The 15,362-nt window shown below is 50.6% G+C and overlaps 1 protein-coding gene across 4 annotated transcripts; it reads left to right on the top strand.

Annotated features, from left to right (window-relative positions):
• The first annotated feature begins 351 nt into the window (after positions 1 to 351).
• Positions 352 to 15,274, top strand: baz1a (bromodomain adjacent to zinc finger domain, 1A). Of its 4 annotated transcripts, none has more exons than XM_086183531.1 (29): positions 352 to 751; positions 963 to 1,100; positions 2,957 to 3,235; positions 3,630 to 3,791; positions 3,883 to 3,981; positions 4,408 to 4,495; positions 4,562 to 4,684; positions 5,027 to 5,242; positions 5,326 to 5,421; positions 5,575 to 5,713; positions 5,820 to 5,951; positions 6,041 to 6,361; positions 6,506 to 6,671; positions 6,754 to 6,882; positions 7,343 to 7,410; positions 7,926 to 8,029; positions 8,948 to 9,180; positions 9,265 to 9,488; positions 9,593 to 9,723; positions 9,800 to 9,942; positions 10,771 to 10,919; positions 10,992 to 11,063; positions 11,139 to 11,221; positions 11,871 to 12,035; positions 12,375 to 12,580; positions 12,647 to 12,787; positions 12,874 to 13,237; positions 13,381 to 13,468; positions 13,607 to 15,274. In XM_086183531.1, the coding sequence occupies exons 1-29, from the start codon at positions 522 to 524 to the stop codon at positions 13,780 to 13,782; spliced, it is 4,665 nt and encodes a 1,554-aa protein (XP_086039657.1). In that variant the 5' UTR covers positions 352 to 521; the 3' UTR covers positions 13,783 to 15,274. The 4 variants fall into 4 exon arrangements, with proteins under 4 accessions (XP_086039657.1, XP_086039656.1, XP_086039659.1 ...); XM_086183530.1 differs by having other exon boundaries at positions 3,630 to 3,806; XM_086183533.1 differs by having other exon boundaries at positions 542 to 675; positions 3,630 to 3,806.
• Positions 15,275 to 15,362: the final 88 nt, after the last annotated feature.

Here is a 15,362-nt window from a genome sequence, read left to right as displayed (position 1 = left end):
CGTGTTTATGATTTTTAAACGCCAGTCTAGTCCGTTCGCTCTAAAATGTCAAATCTCAAAGTCTGGCGTGACCTTCACCATGTTGGATAAAGGTCACATGATGACAAACTATAAGTTAATCTTTGGTGTTAAACATTAGGGAAGTTGATTAAAAGTACAGTACTCCATCAGAGCATCATGGCGGAAATAGTGAAATACTTGTTTGCGTCACAGCTTCCTGCCCTTCACTCTTCTCACGTCACGATGGGACGACTTAAAGGCCAACCATTGGCTTGAGCCGTAGGAGTGACAGGCCCGTAAACTGGCCGCCCTGTGAGGGTCTGTAGCCCCGCCCAGTTACTCTTTTTGGTGCGTTCATGTCAGAGACATGTTCTCGGAAAAATGAAAGCTAAATTCGTTCCATAACACGACGCGCTCGCGGCGGACTCCTGATGTTCGGCACGCGCCATGATTTCTTTGCTTCTGTCTCGTTCACAGCGAATGAAATTAAACCAAAACAAACCCGGTGAATTGTTAAACTTATGATCAGAGAGTTGACGGCTCTTAAATGTCCGAGCTTCGTTCCGGTCCGCAAAGTATATGAAAACTTGGTCAACAAGCCGCCAGCGAGCCGCCTTCAGCCCGGGACCTGTTCAGTTGGTGGCGCGGATTATCAGCCCGTCGGTGCTCAGCTCGGTGAGGAGGACCGGGAGGACGTGACCCATTTGTCTTCTTCTGACTGTGAGCAGCTTCACTCGCTGTCGGAGGCTCTGTGAGTCCCGCTGGTGAAGCGGCGGGCGGCGCGCTTCCATGCGGCCACTCGCGTCTTAACAAAAGAGCCTCTCCGCCTCCGCCGCCTTCGCGGCCGCTAGTGCTGGCCCGGGAGTCCGGTTCGGCTTCCGATGTTGAGTTTCGTTTGTGTTGACTGAGTTTGTGTGTGGTGGTCCGTATTGGTGACTTGCTTTCCCTCCCTTTTTTCAAAGTGCGGCCGGTGGAAGTGGAGCCGAGATGCCGCTTCTCCACAGAAAAGCCTTCATCCGCCAGAGACCTCCGGCGGACCTGCGTCCGGACGAGGAGGTCTTCCTCTGCAAGATCACACACGAAGTGTTCCGGACCTACGAGTGAGTCGCCCGCGGGTCACCTGCCTCAGCGGAGCCGCTTCGCCCCCGGTTGAATGACGGTCTGACTGAGCGACGCTCGGCTCGAAACTTCCCCGCCAGACAAACACCAGTCGAGTTATTTCTGTTCGAATCATCAGTTTCAGGGACTTAGAGGCGGCCCAGAGGGTCCCCGGGCCGGTAGGAGCCCGGTGAAGGCGGGCGGTTGGTGGCGGGGAGGGGGGTCTGGGGCAGGTGGAAGTTAGCGAAGTTAGCAGCTAACTGAGCAGAAGTAGGTTAGCTAACCATCGCCGTCACTAGCCGCTTAGCTCCGCGAGTTCTAGCCGCTAACGGGGGGGGGGGGGGCAAGGCACTACACGAGTCTCCGTCCTCCGGGCGGACGAGGCTCATTTACAGCTCGGTTTCACGTGTTCCTAGAGCCGAGTGAGGTCCAAAGCAGCATTGATTGGTCTCCCGAAGTTCATCTGTAAACGATCAGCTATTGAGCTGGAAATTCTAGTGGTAGAGCTGGGAACAGTTACAGTAAAGCTGGGAACTCCAGTGGTAGAGCTGGGAACTCCAGTGGTAGAGCTGGGAACTCCAGTGTAGAGCTGGGAACTCCAGTGGTAGAGCTGGGAACTCCAGTGTAGAGCTGGGAACTCCAGTGTAGAGCTGGGAACTCCAGTGTAGAGCTGGGAACTCCAGTGTAGAGCTGGGAACAGTTACAGTAAAGCTGGGAACTCCAGTGGTAGAGCTGGGAACTCCAGTGTAGAGCTGGGAACTCCAGTGGTAGAGCTGGGAACTCCAGTGGTAGAGCTGGGAACTCCAGTGTAGAGCTGGGAACTCCAGTGGTAGAGCTGGGAACTCCAGTGTAGAGCTGGGAACTCCAGTGTAGAGCTGGGAACTCCAGTGTAGAGCTGGGAACTCCAGTGTAGAGCTGGGAACTCCAGTGTAGAGCTGGGAACAGTTACAGTAAAGCTGGGAACTCCAGTGGTAGAGCTGGGAACTCCAGTGTAGAGCTGGGAACTCCAGTGTAGAGCTGGGAACAGTTACAGTAAAGCTGGGAACTCCAGTGGTAGAGCTGGGAACTCCAGTGGTAGAGCTGGGAACAGTTGTCATAAAGGTGGTTAGAATATAAATGTTTTTATTGTCATATCTCAAGTACCTGTTCATGAGAAACAAATGTGTTCCCAGACAAAAAAAGTTGCAATGCAAATAGTAAAACAGAATAAAAGAGTCACTAATCAAAAGATCTAGAATACAATAAAAAACATCAATTAGTAATAAATAGTAAAATAAAAATAGAACAGATTAGTAGGGATGCTGTTACTTCCGTGTGTGGGAGGGGACTCAGTGGGTAAATGAGCCACTCTGGATTCCTCCAGACTTTCCATGTATTCTAAGTTAAGAATCATTCATGGACTTTAAAAAGAGTGGAGAGCAAAACTTAAATGTCTGTTGAAGTTCATAACAAACTGACACATTTAAGTGTCAAATTTTAGCATGTTGTTTCATCACTTTTATATTTCTACAATTTATAATTTAGAAATAATCAGATTCCTTTCCTTTGCACCATATACACGCTTGTTTATATTGGAGACATTCAGCTGGGAGTGGCACCGTCCACACTGCTGTGTTTTCAGCTTTGGGAAGTGAAAGAACGCGACCCCCCCAGCCGAGCACTTAGGGTGCCTCCTGTCGGGTTTACATCATCCACAGGCACATCGCTTTACCGTTTTGTCAGAGGTTGGCAGCTTGTTGGACCTTGTTTACTAGTCACAGTGGCTAGCATGTTGATAGGACAACGACCGTTTGGGGGCGATGTGCTGTGCAGTTTTAGTTCACTCCTGATGAAGTGCTCTCCTCCTCTTCATCCTCAGCGAGTTCTTTGAGCGCACCATCCTGTGCAACAGTCTGGTGTGGAGCTGTGCTCTGACTGGCCGAGCGGGCCTCACCTACCTGGAGGCCATGGAGAGTGAGCGGCGGGCCAGGCAGAGTCTCCAGAACTTTCCACAGGTGTTGGTGGTGCCGCTGCTCCACCTGGCTGCCCGGAGCCACCGCTGCCGTCTGACAGAGCTGTGTGAGGACGTCTACACCTTTGCTAAAGACCGCTTCTTTCCCGGAGAGACAGTGGATGTCAGCGGGCGCAATGGAGCCAGGTACCAGGGGTTGTCTTTGAACGAGTCTTCTACAGCGTTGGCCTCTTACCCTTCTGTCAGTCTGAATACAGTAGACTTGAACGGACGCTTTCTCCTGTTACTCCTGCGAGAAAATAAATACTCAAGTCATCAGCCTTCGAGCGGCAGTGAGGCATGGCTGGAGCTCGCCATTTCCTTCTGTGTCAACATGGTTGAAATAACCGTGTTGGTGTCTGCACTCGCAGTCTCACATCAATAACATGAATATCACTGAAACTTGCTGGAATACAGAAACAGTCGCCAGCGTCCCCGGCCAACCAAATATTGAACATCTGTTGTCGCTGGTTCAATGTTGCGCGCGTGTGTGTGCGTGTGTGTGTGTGTGTGTGTGTGTGTGTGTGTGTGTGTGGGTCAGATATGTGTGTGAGATCCTGCAGGTCAGTCTGCCTAGAGCCAGCGGTAATGGAGTGCCGAGTGCCAATGGCCACAACAGGTCAGCTGACGGGGACACAATCATCATCAGTGACAGCGATGAAGACAGCGACGTCTTCCAGAATCATAAAGCCCAGGTCAACGGGTCAGTAGGTCAAAGGTCAGCAGGTTCTTGTGCTATTTGGTCAGCAGGTCACATGGAGATGAGTGATGTTAGCATGTGTGTGCGTTTGCAGGAAGAAGCGGAGGCCTCTGAGTCCATCAGTGTTCAAATACACAGTGCGGATGAAGGAGGAACATGGCGAGCCATTCACCGTCAGAGCCAATCAGATCAGGTGACGCATCTGACCTTACACCGAGGATTGAGTGGCAGTTCTGCTTCTGCAGTGTGCGGTTCTCCCTCCAAGAACCAACCATGAGGTTCATCTGGAGTCAGATGAGACCATCATAGTTTCATGCTGATGCTCGTTTGTCTGAAAGGGCAAACTCAGGACCCGCTGGAGTTTTTAATCTAGTTCTGCTATTTTACGAATAAAACCAGTTCTATAGTCTGTGATTCTGAACGACACCGCACAAGTATGTCAAGACGGAGAATGTACACATAGGTAATGCAGCCAGGAACCAATCGTTCGGAGGGTGTTGTGATTGAACGGGTTGTTTTAAAAAGGTCCAACCCTCCCAGGACGGCATGTTTACCTGAAGGTTTGTTGAAATCATGAAATCAGAAGACTATGCTCATCACATCTTGATGTTCTGTTCAGTCGCAGGAAGAACGTTCTGTCCAGAGAGAGACTGAAGCTGTTCCTCAAGCAGCACTGTGAACCCATGAACGGCACGATCAGGCTCAAGGTGAGAACAGCACCCAAGATTACCCAGAGTGCCCTGCTGTGTGCTGATGGGTCTCCTGCTTCTCAGGCTGCCACAGTGAAGAAGCATCGGCTGTCTGAACACACCTTTGCCCAGTTCTTCCCTGATGAGCCACCACTGTTCCCCTTCAGCCCCGACACCAAGGCTGGTGGGCGGGGCTCACCTGCACAGGTGAGAGCAGTAGCCGATATAAGCAGCTGATTGATATATGCGGTGTTGTAACAGCTGGGCCGACATTTGACCTAGCAACTTGATTGACTCAGTTTTCCCACTAGAAAGAAACTGGTCGACATTCTGACAGGTATAATTCTGACAGCTGATTGATGATGTCAGAAGAACGATTGGTGATGTCACACTACAGACACTAAATGTCCGAGCTTCGAATGGTTGGCTGTTATTTCAAATTCCTTTTCAGGATGACACTGCCTTGATCTTTTTGCTTCAGACGTGTGTTTGTGTTGCCTGCTTATCTGATCAGTATTGATTGATTGGTGAGGAACATGGTGCTTTCAGGCGAGCTCGTCGCTGTGGAAGGCGGCGGAGGAGAAGCTGAAGCTGCTGCAGCGTGACGTGGTGGCCGGTGCCCAGGACAAAGCTCGGCTGAGGAAGGAGAAGGAGGAGGCGGCCGAGGCCAGGAGGAGGGAGAGGGAGGAGCAGAGGAGGAGGTTTGAGGAGGAGAAGCAGAAGAGGAGGGAGGAGAAAGAACGCAGGAAGCTGGAGAAGGAGAGGGTGAGGGGTGCGGCATTGAAGTAGAACCCCACCGAAGTGTTGGGGGAGAAGATTTTCTTCAGTTTGGCTTTTTGATTTTACAGGAACGAGAAAAACTAAAGGAGGAGAAGAAGAAATACGCCGAAAGACTGAAGCTGTGGAACAAACCCAGAGAAGACATGGAGTGTGAGGACCTGAAGGTCAGTGAACGCTCCACCATTGACAACAGAACCATCAATGATCAATAGCTGAAGTGCCTAATCATCCCGGGAACAAACAGAGCTCTTTTATGTTGAAATTATTGATCTTTGCTCCCTGACAAACAGATTGTGTGTTTTTGTTGGGTTTTTTAGGAGCTGCCCACCCCGGCGCCAGTGAGGACCCGTCTTCCAGCTGAGCTCTTTGGAGAAGCTCTGATGGTTCTGGAGTTCCTACGGTCCTTCGGCGAGCTCTTTGACCTCAAGGACGAGTTCCCCGACGGTGTCTCTCTGGGTGAGATGGGTCTTTTTTCCTGGAGCTCTGATTCTCGAGTACAGTGTTCTCCTCTGCAGAGGTTCTAGTGGGTGTTTGTTCTAAAGAAAGTTCTCTCTCCCTGCAGAGATTCTGGAGGAGGCTTTGGTGGGTTCTGATCCTGAAGGTCCTCTGTGTGAGCTGCTCTTCTTCTTCCTGTCAGCCATCTTTCAGGCTCTGGATGAGGAGCAGGAGGAGGTGGCAAAGGACCCAGCTGAAGGTGACACGCACATGCACACATGCTAGCACGCACAGACCTCCCCCCTTCAGTATGATAATGTGTGTGTCTGTGTGTGCGCACGGGTCCAGACCTGTCAGAGGCCCTAGACGACGACCAGGACCCCACCAACTCGGCTCTGAGTGCGGTGGCCTCGTTGGCGGCGGCGTGGCCTCAGCTGCATCAGGGCTGCAGTTTGAAGCAGCTGGACCTGGACAGCTGCACGCTGTCTGAGATCCTGCGTCTGCACATCCTGGCCTCCGGTGCAGACTGCAGCCATGGTAATGCCAAGTTCCGCTACCAGAAGCAGGGTGGCTTCATGCTGATGGACGACCCCTGTGTGGAGCTGCGATTGGCTGAGCCGGCGCTGCTGAAGAGGCTGTCGTGTACTGCAGTGTATGACCTGGCACCAGGTGAGCGACACAACAGAGAACACTCTGGAAGGCGCCCTTCATTGACATGTTAAAATGTCATGATTCTTTGATGTGATGTACTGATCAGTTATTGGTGTGTGTGTGTGTGTGTGTGTGTGTGTGTGCATGCACGAATGTGTGCAGGAGAGAAACTGCGCGTCCTTCAGGCTCTAGTGGGGAAGCTGCTGACGCTAGCATCCAGCAGAGATCTGATCGAAGATTGTGTGGAGGAGCAGCGAGCCGCCAGACAAGAACTGAGAGAGATCAGAGCCGAGCAGCACCGTCGAGAGAGAGAGGAGGCGGCGCATAGGTGCAGTCTCTCTCTCTCTCTGTCTCTCTCTCTCTGTCTCACATCATTTACTCTGGAGCTTCATGGAGCCTCTGTCTTCTAGGGTTCGTCTTCGTAAAGAGGAGCGTCTCAGGGAACAGGAGCAGAGGCTGAAGGAGAGGGAGGAGAGAATGAAGGAACAGGAGGTGAAACTGATGGGACAGGAAGTGACAGGGCAACTCCAAACAAACAGGTAGAGCCGGGCTGGTGAGGGAGATGCTCCCTTAGAGGTCTATTTCACGCATCATGATTTTAAATGTTCCTCTCTCCAGTGGCTTTGTTTTTGTTAGAATGTAGGAACATCATGGAACCATCTTGTCAGTCTTCATTTTATGCAAGTAGAACCATCACCTTTGAGGAGATGTGGGTGTGGCTTAGGTGTGATGACAGCAAGACTGTTGGTTCAGACACTGGTGGTTCCTAAAGAGGTTAGCGCAGATGCTACTGTAGCATCAGTGAAGCAGTCAGGGGCATTCTGATTTATCTCCATAGAAACCATGTTTCTGCTGTCCTACCAACTGGCTTTGATCTGTGATGCTGAAGTGTAGACAGATGCTTCATCCTGTCTTTTTCCAAGTGTTTTCTCAGTCCCTGGGGGGTCATGGATCCTCCACAGCTGTGAGGCTCCTGATGTTAACACTTCTCTCTCCTAGAATCGAGGTTCCTGCTGAACACGCAGAAGAAGACGGGGACACTTTCCCCAACAAACAGAAGACAAAAGGTAAAATACAAACATAAATGGTGGAACCGTCATTCGTTCATTGTATCACAAACTTCCTGCTGACAAGCAAATACAGTCAGGAGCTCAGAGTTCTTTTGTGTGTTGTCACTCCGACATGCTCTCTGTCAAAAACCGGACCAAATTCTCAAAGCTGACTGATACTGCTGCTGAAATTCCAGGTCGTCCCAGCATTCAGAGCCACAGAGCTGTTACACGCATCACTCTTTCAATAGGACACGACTCTCAGGGCTCTGGGTGCAGGAGGGCCCCCTGGGGAAGGGGCCTGATCCCCTGAGCCATCGTGCCATTATAACTGGTTTTATGTGTAAGGGGGGTGGGAGGTGGTGTCTGCTGTTGTGATGGTGCTGCATCGGCTGTGTTTTTGTCAAATGTGGGCAGTGATGTCCCCCGGGGGACATTAAGATTCAAGGTCAAGTGTGAGGTCACATGTCTGACAGGAAGTGGATGTCATCACAAGCATGGGAGACATGGTCAGTTTCTTCTCTGTCTGCCAGGTAAAAAAAGAGGACTGCAGCAGATGATGACCCTTGACCCCAGAGCCCCACCCTGCCCCCCCACCAGCCTGACTGCAGAGGAGCTGGAGGTAGAGCAGGACAAGGTGAGCCTGACTGGAGCTGCCAGGCAATCGGTGCATGCCTAAACAAAATGGCATCAAAACAAAAATGGAGGTGGACGGTGGTCAGCTGTTTATACAGGAACACACAAACGGATGAAATCAGTAGGTTTGTGTGGTTCGTTATCAGGGTTTATTCAGTTTATGTGTTTGGCGTTGGATTCAAAAGTGAATAGTCTCAAACAGACAGTTATCAGCGTTCTTCCACGCCACAGGACGTCAGCTGTTAATATCAGACATGCTAGATATTTCTGGGTGAAGCTTCTTCAGGAGATTATGTGTGTGAAGTCACTCTGAAGGATTATTTAGGCAGATAATCCCTTCACAGGAACGCCCCCGATTGTTGGGAGGGGCTAATCTGACCCCAAATCTGCCAGATAATCCTCTAGTTTGGGGCCAGCTGTGGTTATCTGCTGGGAGCAGCTGCTGTGGAGGTGTGATGGATCTCTGTCACCACCGTTAAATACGGTACTCTGTGGTACCCTGTAGACCAGCTTCAAGACCAGCGTGAGGGACCTCCCCCCATGTCCCTTACAGGAGGGAACCACTTGGACCCATCAAAATAAACTGGCTGTATAGAAGAATAATCTTAGTTTCTAAATTAGTGCGGGTACAGAGTGACTGACAAAATACATGTCATATTTAGATGAAAATCTCTTAAAATCAAATTGCTTTTCATGTCAGACATGAATATTAGAAAGTCAAAGTAAATGAAACCCTCCAATGAGGTGACAGATATGAACAGATAAAAATCATTGTTTCAGAAATGTTGTGTCCCAACGAAGACGCAATCAGAGACTCGCTGTGAGCTGGTTCAGACTCAGGACACTACCGGATCTAGTTTATCTCTTGAGTCTCATGCTGTTTTCCAGAGGGTCATTTCCTGTTACCCTCATCCCGCAGGTTCGAGAGCTGCAGGGGCGGATCCAGAGGGCGGCAGCGTGCACCTGCCTGCTGCCACTTGGTAGAGACCGGCTATATCGTCGCTACTGGCTCCTCCCTTCAGCCTGCGCCCTGTTCGTGGAGGACGACAGCTTTGGCCTGACGGAGGACATGCTGCTACCGCAGCCAAAACCCACCTATGACACCGTGGTGGAGGATGGGGACGAGGTCAAGGAGGAGCCTGCTGAGGGATGGTAGGACCCCTAACCCTGGGACTTGCTGTTAATACTGAATCCCTTTGAAACCTCATGACTCAAACATCCTCACTCTCATTTCAGCATCATTGGCTCAAGCCCCACCCCCCTCCACACCTGCGGCCCAGCGGTCCACCGGCCCAACCAGTGGTCCTTCTACAGCTCAGTGGAGGAGGTGGATCAGCTGATTGAGGCCCTGAACCCACGAGGTCATCGAGAGAGTGGCCTGAAGGAGGCGCTGCTGCAGGAGAGAGACCGTCTGAGCCAGCTCCTGCAGGACTTTGATGTCACCAGATACAGTTGCCCAGGTGGGACATAGTTGCACGCGCACACACACTCACACACACACACACACACACACACACTTTTTGTAAATGAAATACAGATAAAGGAACCTCTTCTGTGTGTCCAGATTATTCAGAGTCTGTCGGGTCCGTCCCAGAATGCACCGCTGCAGCTGAGACTCTGATGGAAACGAGATTGAGAGACCTGATTCTGGACATTGAGGACCGCATCCACCAGGGAACTCTGGGAACTCTGAAGGTACATTCTGTCACTCACACCCGGACACTGTGTCACACAAGGGGCACATAGTGCTTACCTGTCCATCTGTGTCTAGGTAATGGACCGTCATGTTTGGCGTTCGGCGTTGGAAACAGGAAACTACGAGCTGTTGAGTTCTGATGGCAGAGAGAACGGTGGAATGAATGGACGAGTGGATGCCATGGAAGTGGACTCCGCCCAGCTGAGAGCTAGAGACAGGTACTGAGACAGGCATCTTCTTTTACCACCAAGATTCTTAAACTGGGGTCAGCAGACCTCCAGGGTCCTTAAGGGTCTCCCAGGGGCCTTGGAATGAATAGTTTGATTTTATTGGGATGTGCTGCTGGAGGAGGCTCCAGACCTGAAGAGGCTCCAGCTGCCACCCGTAGCTCCACCTGCTCACGTCCCCATCTGTCCATCAGTCTCTCCTCCTTTCTCTCTCTCTTTATCTCTGTCCCTCTCTTTCCTTCTGTCCCTCTGTCTTCCTCCATTCTCTGTCTTTGTCTCTGTCCATCAGTCTCTCCTCCTTTCTCTCCCTCTTTATCTCTGTCCCTCTCTTTCCTTCTGTCTCTCTGTCTTCCTCCATTCTCTGTCTTTGTCTTTGTCCATCAGTCTCTCCTCCTTTCTCTCTCTCTTCATCTCAGTCCCTCTCTCTCCTTCTGTCTCCCTGTCTTCCTCCATTCTCTGTCTTTGTCTCTGTCCTGCTCTCCTGCTCTCTCTCCGTCCCCACTGATCCTGGATCTGCTCCACCTTCCTGCTGGTAAAGGAAGGTTCTGGTGGCTGCTGTTGCAGGATGTGCTGCTGATGGAGAATTGTTGGGTGGAGGTTCATTGAAGGAGGGAGGTGCTGGACCTGCTCTACTTGGACAGAGTCAGGACAGGACTTTGGTTGGGGTTTGGTGACACACTAATAAACCTGACTTGACTTGGACTTAAATATTGAACACATTAAGGAATCACTGACATTTAAATTACTCGCAAAGGCATTTTTCTTATTGAAGTGAATGATTTATCTAAGTGTGTGTGTGTGTGTGTGTGTGTGTGTCAGGTTGCAGGAGCTGAGGGCATTTGACGGCGTGGCAATGAGCAGTGGCAGCGGAACGCCTCAGGTGGTCAGCAGCATGGTACGGAGCCTCGCTCAGGCTCTGGCTGACATTGAGCAGGGAATTGAGAGGCGCTTCCTCAAAGCGCCACTAGGTGAGTGTCCAGTCAAGCTGCCTGCTAGCAACATGCTAGAAACAAGGTAACACCTGGGTCTTCCCACTACAGGTGACGAAGATTCAAAGAAAGACCAGAAGATAAAGAAAAACAAGAGGAAAGACGAGGACCAGGCCAGTGATGGTATGACATCAGCACAGCAGCACTCAACAACACCAGGAAATGATCCTGTAATCTGTCCGTCTGTCTGTCTCTCAGATGGCAGCGACAGCGGTCGAGTCATGAGGACAGTGTTGGAGCGATGGAGAGAGTCTCTGCTTACCTGCTCCAGTTTGTCTCAGGTAAGCCACCTCTGGCCCTCCCCCAAGATCTGCCCACCTCCTACTGGACTCATTCAGACCACCCTTTCCACTAAGACCTATAATCCATCACCGCATGTTCTTTCCTCCAAAGTGTCCCCGTGTTTTTTGAAGGATGTTCTATAAATCAAAATGTTATTGGAAGGCTTGCAAAAGAGTGGCTGTCAGAAATGTCCACCATAGGTGTGTCCACCTCTGGCGTCCATTTTCCTCACCGTCTTTTTTTCTACCAAGGAAATGTAAGTTTGTTCGGTGAAACTGGCAGTGAGGACAATTCAGTTGGCACCTATCAGTCCTCTGTGTGCTGTGACGTCACCCCGGATGAACACACACAGTCCAATGTACAAACCTGAGAGTCTCCATGATGGTAGTCCAGTATCGATGTTGGAAAAGTTCAATTAAGCATGAAAGTCAATGAAAGCCTGTGGTGCTACAATGTTTTCCTCCACAAGATGGCGCCAACCCCTGAAGTCATGGTGATGTGAACAAACATAAAACTTTGTTGATTGGGTATCAAACCAAATCAAGGTACAATAAAGTTGGTTTCCACAATTCTGTCACCAACCCTCATCACTGTTTTCTACTCAACAGCAGTTAAAGTGTGTGTGTGTGTGTGTGTGTGTGTGTTCAGGTGTTTGTCCACCTGTCCACTCTGGAGCGAAGTGTCCTCTGGTCTCGCTCTGTCCTCAATGCTCGCTGTCGGGTCTGTAGACGTAAAGGAGACGCTGACAACATGCTGCTGTGTGACGGCTGTGATCGAGGACATCACATCCACTGTCTCAGGCCCCGCCTTAAGGTCCACACACACACACATTGTACTAACATCAGTCAGGTAAACAGGTGTCTTTGCATGTCTGTCCTCCACCAAAGCTGTGTAAGTTAAATGGTTCCATTTGGCTGAGTTTGGGGCGTGTGTGTGTGTGTGTGTGTGTGTGTGTGTGTGTGTGAGAGAGAGAGAGATTTGATCTTTGACAGGAACTGAGGCTAAATCATTATGCACTGTTTTCAGGACTGCTTCTGATGACCTTATTCAGTCCAAAATGGCAGCTGCTTCCCTTTTGGGCTTCTGGCTTCTCTGCCTCAGGAAAAGATTCCACCTCAATCAGCTGACCTTGTCTCTCTCTGTCTGTCCCAGTCGGTCCCAGAGGGGGACTGGTTCTGTCCAGATTGTCGACCCAAACAGAGATCCAGCCGCCTCCCTTCCCGGCAGCGCTCTTCTATTGATGAGGAGGAAGATGTGGTAGAGGAGGAAGAGGAGGAAGAGGAGGAGGGAGGGTCCGAGGAAGAAGTGGAGGAGTCAGAAGAAGAGGAGGAGGAGTCAGAGGAAGAAGTCATCATCAGGTGAGTGAAAATATTCTGATCTCCTTCATTGTCTTTAAGTTGCATCTGACACTCGTCTTTCTGCAGCACCAAAAAGAGTCCGGCTCTACCCCCAAAAGGAAAGGGTCAACAGGCCACGCCCAGAGGCCAGCAGACCTCATCTAAAGGTCAACAGGCCACGCCCAAAAACAGTGCAGCCTCAAGAGGGAAAACGTCATTTGCTTCAAAGTCGGTAGCCTTTGATCCCAGTTGCTGACACCATCATACCAGTTTACTGCGGCACTGAAACCAGTTTGTTTTCAACTCAATCGCAGGTTCTCAGTCAAAAAGACCACACCCTCAACATCAAAGGCCAGCTCAGCGTCTGGCAGCAAAGCTCTGCCTCGCCCAGGGAGCCGGAGCAGCGCCCGTCTGAGTCACGAGAGCCCGGCCTCAAATTGCAACATCAAAACGTCACCGGGGCAGAACGGGTCCCGCAAAAGGTTAACAGGTGAACAACTGGCTCCTCCTTCCAAAGCTGTGCTGCCTGTCCTCCCCCCTTCGTCCTCCCTGTCCAGCCGACGTTCCTCAGGGAGGAATCATGGCGTCCATGAGCTGTCAGCCTGCGAGCAGCTGACAGTGGAGCTGGTCAGACATGAAGACAGCTGGCCCTTCATGAAGCTGGTGTCCAGGACTCAGGTGAGTGCACGCACACAGGTGTAGCTCACCCTTTTGCACACATACGTGTGTGTGTGTGTGTGTGTGTGTGTGTGTGTGTGTGTGTGTGTGTGTGTAAAGGAAGTAAACATGTTAATTACACACACGACTCTGTTCCTGTACAGGTTCCCGACTACTATGACATCATCAAGAAGCCGATTGCCCTCAGCACCATCAGAGAGAGAGTCAATAACTGTGAATACAAGTCAGCAGGTGAGGATTTACTGTTGGCCAGGCTTTTATTTTGGTAACCCTGTAACCCTGGATAGACCTCCATACACTGGTGCGTTGACATCTGATAGAAACACCTGAGGGTGATGAGTAACCGTCTCCTATCCTGTGTGTCTCCAGGTGAGTACATCTCAGACGTGGAGTTGATGTTCTCCAACTGTCTTCATTACAATCCTCGCCACACCGGCGAGGCCAAGGCCGGCCAACGCCTCCAGCAGTTCTTCCACTCAGAGCTCAGCAGACTGGGCCTCTCACAGCGCGGCGACGCCCTGCCCACCAAACGTCCCCGTCACTGAACCAAGCCACTCCCCTGACCTCAGTGCTGTCCCCTCCGTTGTGTTCTTATGGGACTGGACGTGTGTCCGCTGTAGAAACCGTCCCCTCTGATGGACGGACTTCGTGTTGAATAAATCCTTGTTTGCTCCTTTGTGACCTCTGACCCCTCGCAGACCTTATGACCGTTCAGCAAACATTGAAATGGGGCGGAAGGCCATTTAGTTCAACATTTTAATGACCATTAAATCTTCAAATGATGGAACATTGAAGCCAACTGGCATCTACGCCCCCCCCCCCCCCCCATGGCTTGAGTCTCACTGGCTCCGCCCCTTGCCAGCTCTGAAACCTTCTTGAAAAATGTTGCAGCTACTGAAAGTTGATAAAGGTAGAGAAGCTCAGTAGATGAGTAGATTGACCTCTGACCTGCTGGTTCAGGCCACTGACTTCCTGTCTGTCTTCGGGGTGCAGAGGCAGCAGCGCTCACCACCTCCCTTCTCTTGGAAGCAAAAACCACTAAAACAACTTCAGCTTTGCACTGTCACGGTGACATCAGGCCTTCGCTGTTTGCTCAGGGACAAAATGTTTGATGTAGTTGAGAATCTTTAGTGTGGTGTTGCAGGTTGTGGTCGCGGCCTCGTGAGCCGGCTCGTTATCAAGCGTATGGAAGTCTGGCACTGCCAAAGTCCAGTCGGTCATTCTGCTCTGGTGAGGGATGCTTACATTCAGGGTGAGGCCTTCACTGACAAATATTCAGATGAAGAATCCAGTTGAAGACAAACTGAACGAAATCAGTTTGTCTTCAACTGGAAAAGGAGAAGAACCCTAGAGTTGCATTTGTGAAATGCTGGAGTGTTGACCTGACGACTCAAGCTCATGTCTCAGCCTCACTCTCCCAGTTTTCCTGATTGTTGTTGTCTCCAGGTATCAAACTGTAAGAATGCACCAGTAAACCATCAACGAGAAGCTCCGCCCCTGGTCGTTACACGCCCCTGAACCTTTGACCTCACTTCCTTGAAAAATTCCAAGAAAATAGTGTCTCATAAGTGAATTGCAGATTGTCTCAGGAAGTTTATCCCAATGTGAAATTGAGGAGCTTTGACCTTCAGGAAATGGTTAACCAGATGAAGGTGATCCTGCAAAATCAGTCCAAACAAGACGGTGGCACGTTGAGAACTGAACCGTCGGTTACCTGGAGGCTGTTTGAGAGCTGAAGAGGTTCAGATGGATGTTCATGTCTGGTGTGGAGGCGCGTAGCTTAGCGTAGCTTAGCGTAGCTGAAGGTCTCCCTCTAACAGGAAGTGTTGAGCTGATACTTGAGGACTCTGGACTTGTAGTTTTTGGACATTGACTACTGCGTGAGTCAGCTGTGTGTGGGGTCGGGGGTCAGCTGCTTCGGCCGACATGTATTTATTTAGTTCAGGTTGTGTTTATTTATGCCTGGTAGACGACTTCGGCCTCCCGACGTTCTCCTGTCTGATGTTCTCATGTACAAATAAATTGACTTTTATAAACACCTGCTAAAGTTTCACTGTGTTCATGTTCTCGTTTGTGTGTGTGTGTGTGTGTGTGTGTGTGTGTGAGAGGGGGGTTCTTACTCATC

This window comes from Aulostomus chinensis, chromosome 17 (assembly GCF_037954235.1).
Source record: "Aulostomus chinensis isolate RoL2024-O1b breed Wild chromosome 17, RoL_Achi_v1.0, whole genome shotgun sequence".
Taxonomy (NCBI): Eukaryota; Metazoa; Chordata; class Actinopteri; order Syngnathiformes; family Aulostomidae; genus Aulostomus; species Aulostomus chinensis.
The sequence above is the reverse complement of the archived record's forward strand: the minus strand, read 5'-3'. Positions and strand labels throughout refer to the sequence as shown.